Genomic DNA, 16,660 nt, shown 5'->3' with positions numbered 1-16,660 from the left:
ACACACACACACACTTAATCCATGAATCTGAGTTTGATCAGATGTTGCAGGTGCTGAATAAGACATGTCATGCGTGTCAGCACATGGAAATTGATCCTCCTGGATTTTCTGCTTACCCAGAGCTGCACTGATGCGGCTGAGGTACTTGTCTATGTTCAGTGATGTCCAGTTAAGGGAGGTCAGACCTGGGAGTATAGCCTCGTCCACCTGTTCAGTCAGTGATGTAAGTTGATGAGCATGACAGCAGCTGTATATACTGTGTAGAGTACATGTACTGTTTCATCAGTGAGTTTTGCTGTGCTCTCATCCACCAGCGTAGCAATAGGAATTCCACACCACAATGTAAGAACAAAGCCGTTTCATGACTATGGCTCATATGGGTTTCACATGAAAATCCATTTCAAATGTTTGACAATTTCAGACAATTCTATCTCTTAAAATGCAGTCTTACCTTAGTTACATGAGGCATGACCAGCTGTTCAAAGGCACTCTGAATCTTAGCCCGGACTCTGGTGTTCTCACACAAGATCATCTAGAAGGCGTATATGCGAAGACAATTGTAACGCAGACATAGTGATCAAATAATCTCCATGTTTGAGGTAGAATTTAAGTCAAACTGAAGTTGATATGACAAAATGCATACCGTCCTGAAGCATACATGTGTTGCAACAAATACATAAAAACAAGTATAGTGTTTGACATTAATGTGTTTGCACATGTTATATGCACATATGCACCTGTAGTTTGTTGAAATTTGTCTTGAGGGAGGTCTGTCTTTCCTGCAGCAGGGCAGCAAAGGGTGGGATCTCCAACTTCATCCTGGTCATGCCCTCCGACTCCCTGACCTGGGTCAGGATCTCAGGGTCAAAGTTCACAAAAAGCTCCCCTGTCTCTGCAGACCTGACCAGTAGAGATGCTTGTAGACCCAGCCTGGCGTCCTCCATCTGCAAGAGAAAGGCAAGGTGGTGTTCAAGAAACAACAAACGCCACTGTGGAGAGTGGGAGACACAGATGAGAAGGACAAGTCCTAATGACATTAGGCCTATTAAGGGAATAGGCCTACATATAATTGTGCACAGAACCATTAAGTACACCTCGAATCCATCAATGTAATAATGTATGCCATACTTGAACTGATTTATTTTAATGATGCCTTTTACTATATTATTTTACAAAATGTATTGAAATGTCATGCAATCTTTAGATCCATGTATCTAACATAAGGTTTCCCGTTTCCCTCACCTGTGTCATCCAACCTTGATGGTAGAGTATCTCATACTCCAGCAACACCCTGGCCACCCTGTTGTAGTTGCGGATGATCCTCTTAGCCTCAGGAGTGGACAGAACCCCTGCATGCTGTGGAGGTAAGGTCACAGTACAGTGAAGGAGATGCAGGCAGTCAGGGGGCGTGTGGCCACATTTCAAGGAGAGGATATAGTATTTTATATCAATGGTTCTGACCCAGGGGTCCTTGAGGGGGTTCCAGGGGGTCCCCAGATAGAGTAATGATAGTTAGGAGAACCAAATGGACCGTAGACACGTCTGTAACTCAGAGTGTGTACAAATCCCTGAGGGTGTATGAATGGAAACAAATGGATCCGTAAGGATACCATTCCATTTTTACACCCTCAAGAGTTCAAATAACATTGCAGACTTTCCTTGGATGCCAGGAAAGGGTTAGTGGTCGACTCTACTCTAAAGCATATCAAACTGTGGGGTCCTTGAAATTAAAATTGAATTGAGAATCACAGTTTTATCTAACCTTTTGAAAGAGATCCATGGGTTCCTGGATCCTGCGGTACAGCTGCCGGGACCAGAGAATCCGGCCCACCACCGGGGGCAGGTCTCGTCCAATGGGAGGATCCAGTTTATGCTTGGTGTAAATGCGGGAGACCATCTCAATATCCCGACCATAGTTCTGCAGAATGCACTGATACCTCTCCTCAATGCCGAGCCCTGGGATGCCCAGTCTGCAAGACCAATTAAATTACAGGTTATTAGTATACCTTGTGCAACGCACAGGGCCTGACCTGGTGAGAGCAGGAGTGGACCTGGTGAGACGTAGGAGGGGCCCGGACAGGTGTCAACCCACAGAGCCTAGTCCTTCCATGTGCCAGAATGGTACCTCCCAGTCCCGGCAGAGTAGTTCAGGAGGAACGGATTGTGTGGCCCTGGTTTTTCCCTAATGGGACTTATCGAAGGTAGCTACTGGGACGTAAGTTGGGACTTGATCACTCCCGGCTGGGTCACCTGAGTGATGGGTATGATGTTGCGAGACCCGAAACCCCGATGACCTTGGGATACATCACTGAGGATACGTCCCAGGTGCATCCATTTATGTGTGTATTTTGTTATAGTATTACAGTTATTTATATTTCTGTTACGACTCCAGTTAGTTATGATACTTAAGACTTTTGATTGATTGATTTTTTTTTATAAGATTTGTTTTAGGCTTTTCTGCCTTTATTGATAGTATCAAGGGAAGATGGACATGAAAGATTGAGAGAGAGATTTAAGGGGAGAGACACGCAGCAAAGGTTGTCATGAACGGGACTCAAACACGCAACGCACTGTCAGGCCAAAGCCTATATGTGGCATGCGCCTGGACCACGTGGCCAGCGTGCAACCCGATTGATTGATTGAATACTTTATTACTCAGTGTGATAGTTAGTTTGATACCTAAAGTGTGGCATATACTGTATGTGGCCTAAAGCAGTGGTTCCCAAAGTGGGACGTCCCTGAGGGAGTTCCAGGGGGTCCCCAGCTAAATGATAGCTTGGAACCAAATGGACCCTTATGGGTCTGTAACTCAGAGAGTGTACACATTGGACCCTGACGGGTCCATTTGGTTCCATTTGTACACTCTCAGAGTTAAATTAAGTTTGATTTTACAAAATACACTGGGGTCCCAGAGATAGAAATGTGGAACTGTACCCTAAGTCAGGTCAAACATGGGGTTCCTTGAAATGAAAATCACTGCTAGAACCGTGAAACCGTTTGGGAACCACTGGCCTAAAGACTGACAAACGTGTCACATTTATATGTGAGGTAGCCTAACTGAAAATCATCAGATGGTTACCTTTCAAATCTCGTCATGACATTCAGAGCTCTCTCTGTATTGTGAATCCTTTCAAACGTGTTGTCCATGAAACTCTTCAGGATATTCTGAAAAAAAAAAACAATAAATTATTGAATTTACGTGAACAGAGGTATAATTATGTTAATTATAAGAGACAATCCATTATAAGAGATATACCAACTACTTAGAATAATCTGTCAACACAGATCTGTCCAGATGAGTAAGTATTTATTTATATCTATGTCTCTGAAACAAAGTATTATAATCACATTTACCAATGACACGCATGTGTGATTTTAGATATCATAATGTTGTGATATGGCATGTGCTATCTTTTTCCTTTTTGAATCGCTTTATTAAAAACAGAATTACCGTCACAGTACAATATTGATTTATTAGGTAAATAATATAGTAATATTAGTTTTATCCATAAAACCCAGGCCTACACCAAGCATTGTAAAACTTCTCAGGGGTGCACCAGGACCAACCAACCTCCAAACAGCACCTACAGTTGGCTACGCTACAACATTCACATGATAAACTTACATGGAGTTCAGCTGTGCTTTTACAGAAATCCACGTAGTCCACATCGAAATCGGTCTGTCTCTGGTCCAGGACACTGTAGTGCTTCTTCTGCATGGAAAGCACGATAGCCTGGCCCAGACATATACATTAAACACATACACATAAACATCTTTTTTTAGTTTAACACTCATTCATTTTAACACTCAGTCATTTGTTATGCCTATTTAATTTCAATGAGCAGAAGTCCGTCTCGGCTGTTGATGGCTATACTACTGCTAGCAAAGAGAGAGCAGGATGCATACAGTAATACTGGTAGTTTTACAGTATGCTGAGCAATAAACTTTCACAAAAGGAAAAACACATGGTCCCCCCAGTCCCTCTTCTTAGTTATGAGCATGCATCTGATGCAATTAGACTAATCTGAGAAGAACACACTGACACACTGATATAATCATCATACTAGCATCATCATACTATAATTCTAACAATGTCTGTCCGCCTGTGTGTGTGACTGTCTGTCTGTGTGTCAGAAACACCGCCGTAGCTCCTCATTGCCTGCCCCAATCGCTCCCACTTTTCACACAGGCATTGACCATATGAACATGGAGGGCGTAACGAAGCCCTTTTTTTGATTTGACACATTAATGATTATTAATGAATTTATTAGTGAATTAAAAACGCACCGGGCGCAGTACCTGAGTAAATATCTCAACGGGTAAGGGCTAGTTTAGTAAAAAGTCAATGTCAATTAATATGAAATTATGGAGCAAGGGATGACAATTGCATGCATTGAAACGGTTTTGTTGGAGTTTAATTCTGTTAAAACGTATGAGAATGTTTTATTTATCTACGGATTTTCTAAATCTATTCTAGGATGAAGCTGGTTCATGCAATATTAAGAAGAAAAAGATTAAAATTACAGGTTTTAAACCTTGATTAAATGTTACCTCCCACTTTGCCTGCATATCTGAAGTCTGTCCATCCAAGGTAGCAGGAAAAAAAAATAAAAGTGAACATTTCTTTACATTCATAAATAAAATATATGGATATGGTTAGCCATCTGGAATACTGGCTCGATATACATTCAAATGCTACACTCTATGTGAAGTGAAGCCCAATCAATGTGTTTGACTGTGTGGACATGAGCAATTTATTTCCCCAAAGGTAAAAACCAACGAACCAAGACTGTAATCTGTGATGTCAAGCAGATGTGCAGCCTGGAGCTGCTCCATTAATAATTAAATAGACAACAAACTTCAGGACACGTACAGTATGCGCCCAATATTGATTTGTAATTCCACCAGCACCTAGTATGAACCATATCTCAATCTAAAAGGTCTACTCTGCATCCCAGTATGAAAATAAATAAAACATAAATAAATAAATAAATAAGTAAATATGGGGTCGGGACTCGTAAGATTTACTTGATCTATATAATATGTGACATATTTCTCTTGAGTCCCTGAGTTTCTGGCCATAGAAAGCAGTAGGCTTAGTTGTTGACTATTACAATGAAACTGCAACACTGGCAGCCTCTCATCTCTCACTTTGAATCACTGCAAACCATCTCACTGGATTAGAAAAGTGTATAATTCACCTGAAATTTGAGGGTGCAGATTTTGATCTACCATTGTCATAACCCATGAGGTAAATCCGCCATCCGAGGTTGAGTCAACATGCTGTTTCCACTGTCTTTCTCTTGTCTCTCTCTCAAAAGTGCTGTGCCAGTCACTCCACTCTGCTGATATGTCAAGTTTTGTTGGTGGATAACACTCATAGTCCGGAGGCTTAGTGAAAGGATGGTGCAATTGCGGATAAAAGCGTAATTTTTTGCATGATGGTTCGTTAGGGTCAGTTATTTAATTTTAGCCTAGGAGCCCTTTTCAAATATTTATTTTAAATAGGAAATTTCAAGACTATCAATATCAATGAAATATGTGAAATATGTGAAAATCCGCCTAGTATTTTTCAAACTATATGCATCATAAAATGATCAGATTACTTCCAAATGTGATAAAGTTGACTTATTTTGACTTTATTAAAGTCACAGAACATAAAATATCATCAATAACACATGTATTGCAATGAAGAATACACATTAATATGCATCATAGTGCGAAACATGTTATAGAGCTGTTCATTCTGTCTAGCTGTCACAATTGCATTTGTAAAGTGGGGAACAGTCCAAATTTGCATTGCTGCATTTGCAGGTACTACAGTCACCTTTACAGGTGCATCTGATCAGCTCTCTGCAAGCTCTGGAAACCTCTAGAATGGTCAGCCAAACTGGCACCCATGACCCTTCTTTCTTGGCCCATCCATAGTTCTGTGGAGAAGGAATAACTTGGTGGCTTTGTGTGCTGGTGGCCCAGATGCCCGCTTGGTAGACTGCCCGTTTCACATGCTGGAGGAGTGCATCCTGGGTGGGAGGTAATTTCTCCATCATTCGATTTTGTTCACAGAAGATTTTCTTTCTTTCTTCGTTGATGGAGCTCAAAGGACTGGATTTGTCGTACAAGATGACCGTCAGTCTTTCAAGCTCCCGGAAACTGCTGGCAGTCAACATCTAGTTGCTGGAAGGGATGCTTTTCCAGATTGACAAATGTTTCTGTCGCAGCATCATAGGCTTGCCAGGCCCGCCAAGCTGACTTCTTACCCTTTCCATTAAAGGCGGATGTTGTGTCGCATCCGGAAAATGCGTGAAACATAGGCAGGGCTCGGGATTTGTGTTCCCTTAGGCTTTTGCACATACTGTTGATGTGATAAAATCTGTATTTTCTGCCCATTCCAAAAGCCACCCAGATGTGAGTGATAAAATCTGTATTTTCTGCCCATTCCAAAAGCCACCCAGATGTGAGTCAAAGGTTGAAGTACCACTAAATCATGGAACATGCCAGCAAGGATGACTATGACATCAGTGTCCACAGTGCGCACATGGACAGTTTTTGCTCCATGCTCCAGTGCATGTTGTACATGAACCACAATCCTAGTGTCTGCCTCCTCATGATTGCAACAGTCCATGCTACTGGAACCGAAAGATGAGCTTGCCCTGATGCGACATGCAAAGATTTGGTGGGTGGCCAGCAGAACTGTTCAATTCTGGATGTCAAAAAGTCAAACAGCTCCTTCTTATTGATTGGGTCACGAAGAAAATCCATCCAATTTCCTGGCAGCTTTGTCTGTCCAGACACTTTCCTGCGAACACCTTGTCCTCTCTTTTCGCGGGTGGACTCCTTCAAACTGTCTGGGATGTATGAGTCCCATACAATATCCAACCGCTTGGTATCCTGTAGCTGCTTCTCCAAGTAAGGGATGAAAACCTCATCTGCATAGGCATCAAAGGTGCTCACCCTCACAGTGGGTAGGCAGTGGACAATGACTGCCCCATCAAGGACTTTGGAGTCATAGGTTGAAGGTGGCTCTGATTGCCCTGGCTGCTCAAGACATTGCAGAAAGTCTGATTTGGTGCCTGTCAGGTGAAGTTTCCCAAAGTCGGAGAGGGAAGGAGGGAAGGACTCTACCTCATGTGCACTACTTCCAAGTTACTCTCACGGCTCTGCATAGCTATAAATAACTGGCCAAAGAGTGCCACGTTGTTCTGAAGTACTCTGATCTTCTTTCCATGTTTAGGCATTGTCTTCCGTCGAGGTTGCCTGAAGAGTGCCATGGAATTCATCTTCATTGGATCATGGATGAAGTGGGTGCGTTCATCAAGCACCTTCTTGACAAATTCCTGATATTGTCTCTTCCCTGTCTCCTCCAAGATGAGCACTGTATTTACGACTGATTCATCTGCACAGTTGCTATCATCCAAGAATGGATTTCCCATCCTTCTCATGGTTTCAGATAGACTGAGGACCTGTCTCTGAAAGGTCTTCTGTGTTTCAAGACCCTGCTCATGGTGCTGGAAGCTCTCTTTGTCATCTTGGAGGTATTCTTTTTCAAATTATTTTAGCAATCTTGCCATCTGTGGGCCTGAGAGCATCCATCTTCGGAAAGCATCTGGGTTTTCTGTGAAGCCAACTGCACCACCCGAACCTTTCACATTCTTGTTCTCCTGTTCATGCGCTTGATCGAATGGGATTGCAGAGAACTTGTTGTATGTCTTTGAAAGAACCCAGTGTGAAACTGTGAATTATTCTCAAACTCATCCTTGACAGTGATGGGCAAAGACTTCATGTCCCTGATATGGACAGGCAACCATCTTGAATAGTTCACATGGTCCAAGGCAAAGAATAAAGGGGCCAGCGCTTCAAGCACTTCTACATATAGTAGAAAATTCCGCTGTCTGTGTGCCCTGATGAAGATGAGAATGAGGGTTTCATATCTTATGATCAGATCCCAAAACATTAAAGTAGGACTCTTCTTCAACATGTCATTTTCTCCAAGCCAGGAAAGACTCATCATCTTTGGGGCCTGCACTAAGCCTGAAAGCCTCCTGCTGTAGATTGTGCAGTGTCAAGACAGTTACCTGGTGGGCATGCCTGGTTCGAGTTAGATGCGATGCTTTCAGATATGATGCAGCCATGCCACTTCCTGCCACATCTGCTTCTGTAAGTGCTGTTGTCCAACCAGAGCCTTCCAGCAGATCACCCAGTGTATTCCAGAGGGCCATTTCTGTGTGTAATGACTACATGAACTCTTTCACCTTGTGTATCTGGCCATTTCCATTGTACTAGCTTTGCCAGAGCAAACAGAGGCTGGTCAAACGTTGTGACAGGGATCTGTCCCGGATTCAGATACTCAATAGCCTGTCTCTGAACATCCATGCCATGCTTAATCATGGATGGTGTGGCTGATTTCTCGTAGAGGAAGGAGTGCACTTCGTGCTGGGGGGTCTTCCACTGAAGGTTGTTTAGAGGCATGATGGGCTGCCCATGCAATTGCATCATTAGGATCAGGTGTACAGTGTAAACTCAGTCTAGAGCTATTTGTTTAAATCTTAAACACAAATGGAGAGAGAGAGCTCTTTACATAAACATAACACCTATTTTTTTTAATTTTCGCCTATATTGTGCAATACTTTATTGTGTGTACAGGTACCAGGTGTCTTGGTACTCTATTTTACTCATACTTTTGGAGGTTTAATACTCAGTGGACAAATTTAAATCAGAATCATCTTCTTAAGTGGACAAAAAAAAACAATCTATCACCAATGTTCTTCTTATGACTCAAGAATGTATTTATTTCCTAATGAAAAAACTATAACTATGTTCTATATGGCTATTTCCAATATTTGCGTTGGGCTCCTAGGCTAAAATCCTTTAGTATGTCCTAAGGAAGCCTCATAAAACAATTGGCGCTTTTATCCGCAAGTGCACTATCCTCCTAAAAAAGTGCACTAAGCCTCCGGACTATCAGTTATTCCACTACCGGAGTGGCTTATTGCTGAGGTAGAGTGCAACACTTACCACCAACTCCTATTCCTAGCTAGTACTTAGTTACCCAAGCAGTACAGTACTACTCATTATGGAGTTGGCGGTACACTACATGCCTTGACCCCACAACATTGTAGTCCAAATGCGAGTGCTCTACTGACTGAGCTACCCAGATACCAATATACCATATAGAAATATTTATTCATTTTTATTAATTAATTCATAATAAAGTTATTGAAAATGAACAAAAGTCATATCTGTCAAACAATATGCTCATTGCCCCCTTTCCTTTGCATCTAAACTGAATATTCACCCACCAACAGATCAACAAGCTGAGTGACAACCCATTGCAACTCAAAACAACAAGAAAAAAACTAAACATAAAATGTTTTAAATAAATTCTGTCCAACAGCAATGATATCTAATTGTATAGCACAGGACAGAAAATGTCTCCAAACATTTACCCACCTGAAATCTGGTGGCCATGGTCTCCAGTCCTTCTATCTTGGGGTCTTGCAGGGCAGAGTAGATAGAGATGGTGTTCAACATTTCCAGGATCTTGTTGAGTCGCCGCTGGAACGTGTCAAACTTTCCGAATATGTACATTTCACTGAAGTCAAACTGCCTTTCTGATGGGGTCTGCTCCAGTTGCACCTTGGTCTTGTGGAAAACCCGCTGGTACTCCTGGTGAACATAATTCATTAAATACTGTAGCAAGCTACTGTTCTCTACTGCCATTTTCCTCCACGCAACACTCAGCACCCACGAAAAAGCAGACAATGTTGTTTTAGTTGCATGTTTTCATTTGCAGCACATTATTGTCGGAAAATTACATCAATCATAGGCCCTCATTTATCAACCGTGCGTACGCCAAAATATGGGCGCACGCCGAAATTACCGACATTTTCGGCATTTAACATTTCCGGCAAAGCTTGAAATTGAACTTGAGTAGGACAAATAGTCACGTCTGGTCGCGAGCTGGCGTACGCTGTTTTTCTGTTTTACACAAGCGGAGCAGCCTTGTCTGAACTGCTGAGAGGCTGTCACAGGCATCAAAACATATATGTATTCACTCCTAAAATGTTTATATAAAAGGTATGTATAATGTATATGGGCTACATGTAAAAAATAAATAAATAAAAATGTTAAGGAATACATGTGTCATATGAAATTAGTAGGAGATAAAATCGCGCAATTAAAAACAATGTTGCAAGAGATGCTTAAGCCATTTAAACAGTGTTTTGCATGAGCGCATATACGTACATGCGAGGATTTGGGCTGTCTGTGCTGAAATATTTCCATGACGGGACGTTGGAGAGTATAGTGCAGCAGCTGCTGCAGCTCAGCTGCGGAGTCCCAACGTGCAGGTATAGCCTACTGTAGCCTAATCTACAGCATGAAGGCCGATGTCTTTCTTACGGTATGTGCAATATAATAAACCCGACGCGTCGCTCGAATGCCAAATGTACCGTGCCAGGCTCCCAGCGCAAGTGGGAACTGCATCGGATATATAGGTATATTACCCAGCCAGCCCATGCACCAGCCACATGAGGCTATGGTTTTGGCTGCACATTCATATAACAGTGACTAACGACTGCGAGGCAATCTAAATAGACTGGCGAACGTCGGAACGTGCATGGTCAGTTGGTCACGGACGGACCACTGTGATAGAGAGACAGACAGACAGACAGGACAGGAGGAGCACCTGTAAAACAGCAGCGTGTGTGTCAGTGTGCCTATTTGTTATTTAATTATGGTTCACAGGTTCAGGTTTTCGTTCACTAATATATCTTGTTGTATATTAAATTAAAAATACTTTAATAATTTAATATACAACTAACAACACACAGTTAAAGTTGCAAATAGCGATATGTGCGTGCGTGCGTGCGGGGGGTGAGGGGGAAGCGAAGCGAGAGGAGAAACAGACAGCTTTATTTAATGTGTCATGTAGGTGCGTGCGTGCATAACAGCAAGGCAAGCGAGGTGAGAGGGAAACAGACAGGGACCCTGCATGAATTAAATAAAGTTGGTCACAGGGTAGGCCTACAACTTTATTTAGTTGTCTGTTTCTCCTCTCGCTTCGCTTCCCTTGCTGCCCGCCTCACCCCCCGCACGCACGCTTTATTTAATTCATGCAGGTGTTCGTTCTTTATTTGTTTAACAACACACCAGTTAGTTGGGCTTGCAAGTTGCGTGTGCGTGCTGTGCGTGTGTATGAGAGAGGGGGAGAGGCGGGCAGCAAAGCACGGGAGAAACCTATTTTTTCATGTAACCACATGGTTTCAGGAAACGTATTGCCGTTGTTCATGTCGCAAAAACGAGGGCGAGGCTTGATTTCTTAGGGCGTGCCAGATCAAATTCAGCCGTGACATTTATTAACGTGAGAACAAAATTAAGGAAGGATCAGCTGTTTGCGATCACTTTATAAATGCCGTGGCGACGTGGGTGTACTACGAAACCTGCACTCGAATCTGTGGCAGATTTTACACTCGATTGATAAATGAGGGCCATAGTGTGTGTAGAGAATATGATTACACCCTGTTGCTAACCAGTACACCTGAGAGTACACACAAACTGAACATCGTCATGTCATGTAATGCAACAGCAATCACTACAATATACACGACAGGCGAATGGCGATAGATTCTGTATAATCGGCTTGAATGATAAATATCAGCCATTATTTTATGTTTTTCACAACATTGATTTCGGCAATTATGCAGCCGATGTGTGGTAAGGAATCGAGCCTTACCACTTTAGCCTGGTGTGCCTATAGTGGGCATGTAATGTTACGCAAAATGTTTCAAAATATGTAATAGCTCGGCTATTAGATCTGCTATTTTTTAACGTTTTTGAATAGGGCATACGTGGATAGATACATACCTGGTTGAGGTGGATGGCAGCTCTGAGCTTTTCTGTCACCTGCTCTTGAGGCTGGTCCCATATGGTGACAGAGTGGTTATTAGTGATGTAAGCCTTGCAGGCTGTAATCATTTGGTTGGTCACCTGAAGACATTGGAAGACCAGGTGAGTTGGGAGATTTAAGGAATTGAATTCCTCAACTCATGCCACGGACACTTACACGTACAGCCTCCAATAATCCGAGGTGGCTCTGTGTAAAGTGCAACGTGGAGAAGGGTACATTATTTCACTGTTTATGGCAATGCCCAGAGATCATGAAGTTTTGGAAAGAAGTACTTGGTATATTATCCCAGATTATCTCAGAGGATATTTGTACACAACTGTGTATCTTGGGTAAATTTCCTAAAAACTTCTAAGTTAAGAGTATGATTACCGGTACTTACTCTTCTCCAGGCAAAACCCAGACAAACCAGACATCAATGGTACAAAGAACTGTCAAATTGTCTTGCACTAGAGAAATTGACTTTAGCCATTAAAGGGAAATCTGATGACTTTCAAGAAATATGGGGACAGTTCATGCACTTTATGAAAAGCAATCCATTAGGACCTGTATTAGATAATTCACAGTAATCTGGGGAGGAAAATGGGGACCATATCTGTTTTATTTGTTTTTGATTGTTGAGTTGTGTTTGTTATGATTGTATTTATTATTATTATTATTATTTTCGTTTTGTTATTGTATTTGTGTATCTGTCATGTTTGTGTTTTTTCTGGACATTGTATTAACAAGAGAGCTATAACTGTAATGTTTTATATAATTGAAAAGAATGTCAAACAAAAGCACAAAAGAAAATACATTGTAGCACAATAATAGCATAATAATTGTAGCATAATAATTGCTTCAATGTTTAATGCTTCATGTGACTATTAATATGAACCTGTAATTGCAACTGTACATGGCATAGTGTACAGAATATTGTGATCCCTACCTTAACAAATAGTGACGTGATCTTCTCAGATGTGTTGTAGTAGCGAGAAATGCTGTGGATCATCCTGATGGCATTAATCAAACCTGGGATCGCATCCACCATTGAAACCTGGGGCCAAGAAGGAAACCTTTAATCACATGTCCCTGTTCTGGGGCAAACATTTGTTGAAAACAGCTGATCTATAATCTTGCGAAGTGATTTAGTGTAGAGGGGGAAAAAAGGGAGGAGGTGCAGCTGGTCAATGAAGTATAAGGTATAAGTGGTTAAGGAAAACATGCTTTCTTATTTAACAAAGACATACAGTACATTACAGCCATGCACACATGGAGTTCTCCCATAACAACTATTCTTTCTATAATATGTTTATTTTAATAATAAATAGTTTCGTGACACGCCATTTTATTATGCACCAGTTTGATATGCATGCAGTCATTTCCTATTGCTTATAATTCAATGAAATTATCCATATTTAAAGCATATTTAAAGCATGTATCTCACAGGGTCGCTGTTGTACAGTGGGTCACAGAACTTCTCCAGGGTGTAAAGGTACTTCACATTGTCTTTGGCCTCATTGGCCGAGTCAGTGATTCTTGTGTCCAGCTCGCGCCACGACTGGACAGAGGAGAGAGAAAACACCAGCTCTTAATATCTGTTATTATAAGTCAGTCACATTCAAATGTAAAATGTAATGTAGAAATAGAGATTAGTACAGACAGAAGAACAAAATAAACCAAAAGTAATCTTGTCATGACTATGAGAGAAACAATGTCAGCAGTGAATTAAAATAAAAAGGCAATATGAAGCAGGCGCAGCATACTGTATATTTTTGGTTTGTTGTTACGCAGAGGAGGTCACAGCAGTTTCTAACCTTGATGAGTTTGGACTTGGCTAAAATTAGGACACCTAGCACAGCCTTAACATCAGGGGTTTTGAGCTGGTCCACTAGATAGTTGAAGCGGGACATTCGTTTCTTCCAGTGATCCAGCTCAGCACGAGGGCCCAGGTCATCTGCCTCCTTTCTTAACTGGTCACTCTCAGCCAGGACCTGGTGGAGTTACAAAACCACTTTTGTTTAGGATGTGTATCCGATAGCCTGGACTAACTAGCTTTGAGAAGTGTGTGTGTGTGTGTGTGTGTGTGTGTGTGTGTGTGTGTGTGTGTGTGTGTGTGTGTGGTGTGTGTGTGTGTGTGTGTGTGTGCGTGCGTGCGTGCGCACACTATTACGCATCATCAACGACTTGGAGTACAATGGAGCGGGAAAACAAAATCTGTTATTACATTGGCTTCATCTTACTTGTTCTATCTGTTTGATCCAGATTTTCATACAGGCCTCTATCTTCTCTATGGTCTCTGTGCTATTGGCTGCTGCCTTGTAGTCTGATGGAGTCTTCATTGTTTGGAGGTCCAGTGTGTCACACTTTTTCAGGTTTACCTGGATGAAAACAAGATACTGTAAATACTGTAATCTTTTTTTGCATGCATATACCGTGTTTCTCGATGGTAAATGTGTTGTAGAGTATATGGCTGCTTCACCTTCTCCTGAAGGCTCTCCTGTGCCCCTGCCAGGACAGACACAAAACTGTCCAAAGACGCTATGAAGTCCTGTTTTACAGCTTGGGCCTGGGGGCTGGCCAGCTCTCCCCAGCCATGGTTGGTCCTCTTCAGCGTGGGGATGAAGATGTCGGACAACAGCTGCTCCACACTCTTCAACAGACCCACCTCTGCAGTATCCAACATGTTGAAGTTCACTTCCTGGAAAATGACAAAAGTTTGTCATCATCGTGCAGAAAGAAATCCTGCTAGAAATTATGCTAAATAAATATTAACATTGGACATTGATTTCTTTTTGGAAGCCTCATTTCCTTCAATGATAGAAAATGTAGGCCGAGAGCAAAACATGACAAGTACACTCCCACAGCTGTGGGGTGTACAGACTAGAAGTTATCATACACATATACATGGGTTACAGCATGTGACATAAATAAATGAACACCCTTTGTCAGGGTTCAGAAGTTCAAGTCAGTGGAAGATAATGGACACTTCCATTATCACAGCAGACATACAGTAATTACAGTACATGGCCTAAGCAAGTAGATTCAGACATATAGTACATGGTAAATTATTAAATGTTATGCTTGCAAGTTGCATGAAATAATGTCAGACATATTAAAATTCCTGCAAATAGTGAGCCGAGGCTATTCTGATCACAACGTAGACAAACACAATCATCATGTTCTTCTTTCCTGCCTTGCTGTGACTGCTTACTGGGAACATACCCTGTAATCAGTGATGGTGATTATCTTCATAGATAACAGCGGGTGATAAGTGGGGATCGATAAGCCAGAACTGCCAGGAGCGATTAAACACTAATGGTGCTTTACCATCCAGCCTAACGGTAGCACCTATGGAAATTCACCGCCAAAGTAATGGCAATTACTGATCAATTTAGTGTTTATGTCAATTCCAAATTCACACATATGATTGCCAGTGGGCCGCTTCCTTTCACCTGACAGTGAGGAGTGTGTGTAACGCATGCAGAGGAACACGTTGCTCTTAGTTTTGTCATTTAACAGGCATCGCTGCAGCGACAGTTTACCCTTTCAGCCCGGCTTCCCACTACGACTAATTAGCCAATTAAATTGTGTTTGTTGAAGTGACCGGCCAAGCCTGATAAAGCGTATTCAAAACCCTAGTCTCTGCAGTGGTAGACAGGAATAAGTGTACATGATCTTTTTTGTCCTGATGCATATCATTTCTTCATATCTTTTGTCCATTGGATTGAAGAAACAGCTCTACCTACTGCAATCATTCAGTTGAATGTATGGCTACATCATGTTTTCTTCATTCTCTGGGGTGAGAAAATATATAATACAGAAAGCTAGGCTTTTGAGTGAAATGGGTAAATAAAGCTCTCTCTCATACTATTCATCTTTCTTTCAGAAAGAAAATTAATAAAAGAAAGCTCAAAGCAAACAGTAAAACGTTCTACATAGAATTGTAGAAAAAGTCAACCTTCTCTCACCCTATGTATATTTTCAGATGTGGTAGCCCTGTTAGTGTTGGCTCTGGTGAAGAAAACACACACTCCAGTCAGAGCAACATCTCTCCCCTCTGTCACAAACACTTTGGCTTTTTTAATGCCACCACTCTGCTGGGACGGGGGCTGGACAGCGGCCTGGGAGGGAGCAGGGGTTGCTGCCAATGTAGCAGCAACTGAAATGGGAAATAGACAAATATTAGATTCTCAAATCCTCTTACGGCACACCTGTAAGCGGCTTAGTCTGCTGTGGCTCAGTCTGGGAAATATTCATGTGAAAAGGCACCAAATCAGAAAATCCTTGGGCTTCATGCTGCAGGCCAGTTGCTGGGAAAAGGTTAAAACAAAGCACTGGGCCAAAGCTCTTTGGAAAGCAAACGCATGCTTTAAAGCTCCTAAAGCTTAGTAGTAAGGATGAAAAGAAAATATAAGTGAGATGCCCTATAGAGATGTCACAAGTTCAACTCACAACGAGCCCAGGCTTGTACAGTATGTACAGTAGAGGGAGAGATAATCTTATCAGCTAGTACTAGAGCTCATGACTCAATCAAACGGGCAAGAGGTGATATGCCTTATCTAGATTTCCTCTGAAATCAAGAGAGGGAATGTCCAGTTAGATTTTTATTTTGATTAGGTATCGGTTTATAATCACTTTATCTCCTCATACAGTACCTGCGTCCGGCTGCTCAACCTCCTGGTAGTAAAACATCAGGTGAGGAAGGCCGTCCATCACAAAGAACTGTTCCATACGGTCGATCTGCTCAAGCAAAAGGAAAACGTTTTAATCACA

The 16,660-nt window shown here is 41.9% G+C and overlaps 1 protein-coding gene across 1 annotated transcript in view; it reads right to left on the bottom strand.

Annotated features, from left to right (window-relative positions):
* Positions 1-16,660, bottom strand: part of dnah5 (dynein, axonemal, heavy chain 5) — a gene marked incomplete at its 5' end in the record, with an annotated part of 139,517 nt that overhangs the window by 109,558 nt on the left and 13,299 nt on the right. Inside the window, 17 exons of the mRNA XM_083760609.1 lie at positions 117-207; positions 452-532; positions 738-944; positions 1,243-1,356; positions 1,763-1,970; positions 3,080-3,165; positions 3,626-3,733; positions 4,552-4,578; positions 9,451-9,666; positions 11,866-11,988; positions 12,834-12,941; positions 13,332-13,445; positions 13,702-13,878; positions 14,128-14,265; positions 14,367-14,585; positions 15,856-16,046; positions 16,543-16,627. Coding sequence (XP_083616735.1) covers positions 117-207; positions 452-532; positions 738-944; positions 1,243-1,356; positions 1,763-1,970; positions 3,080-3,165; positions 3,626-3,733; positions 4,552-4,578; positions 9,451-9,666; positions 11,866-11,988; positions 12,834-12,941; positions 13,332-13,445; positions 13,702-13,878; positions 14,128-14,265; positions 14,367-14,585; positions 15,856-16,046; positions 16,543-16,627 — 2,293 coding nt within the window. The remainder of the gene's footprint in view (positions 1-116; positions 208-451; positions 533-737; positions 945-1,242; positions 1,357-1,762; positions 1,971-3,079; positions 3,166-3,625; positions 3,734-4,551; positions 4,579-9,450; positions 9,667-11,865; positions 11,989-12,833; positions 12,942-13,331; positions 13,446-13,701; positions 13,879-14,127; positions 14,266-14,366; positions 14,586-15,855; positions 16,047-16,542; positions 16,628-16,660) is intronic.

Source organism: Protomyctophum parallelum (genome assembly GCF_964188405.1).
Source record: "Protomyctophum parallelum genome assembly, chromosome: 3".
NCBI classification, from domain to species: Eukaryota; Metazoa; Chordata; class Actinopteri; order Myctophiformes; family Myctophidae; genus Protomyctophum; species Protomyctophum parallelum.
This window is presented reverse-complemented; position numbering and strand designations above follow the sequence as displayed.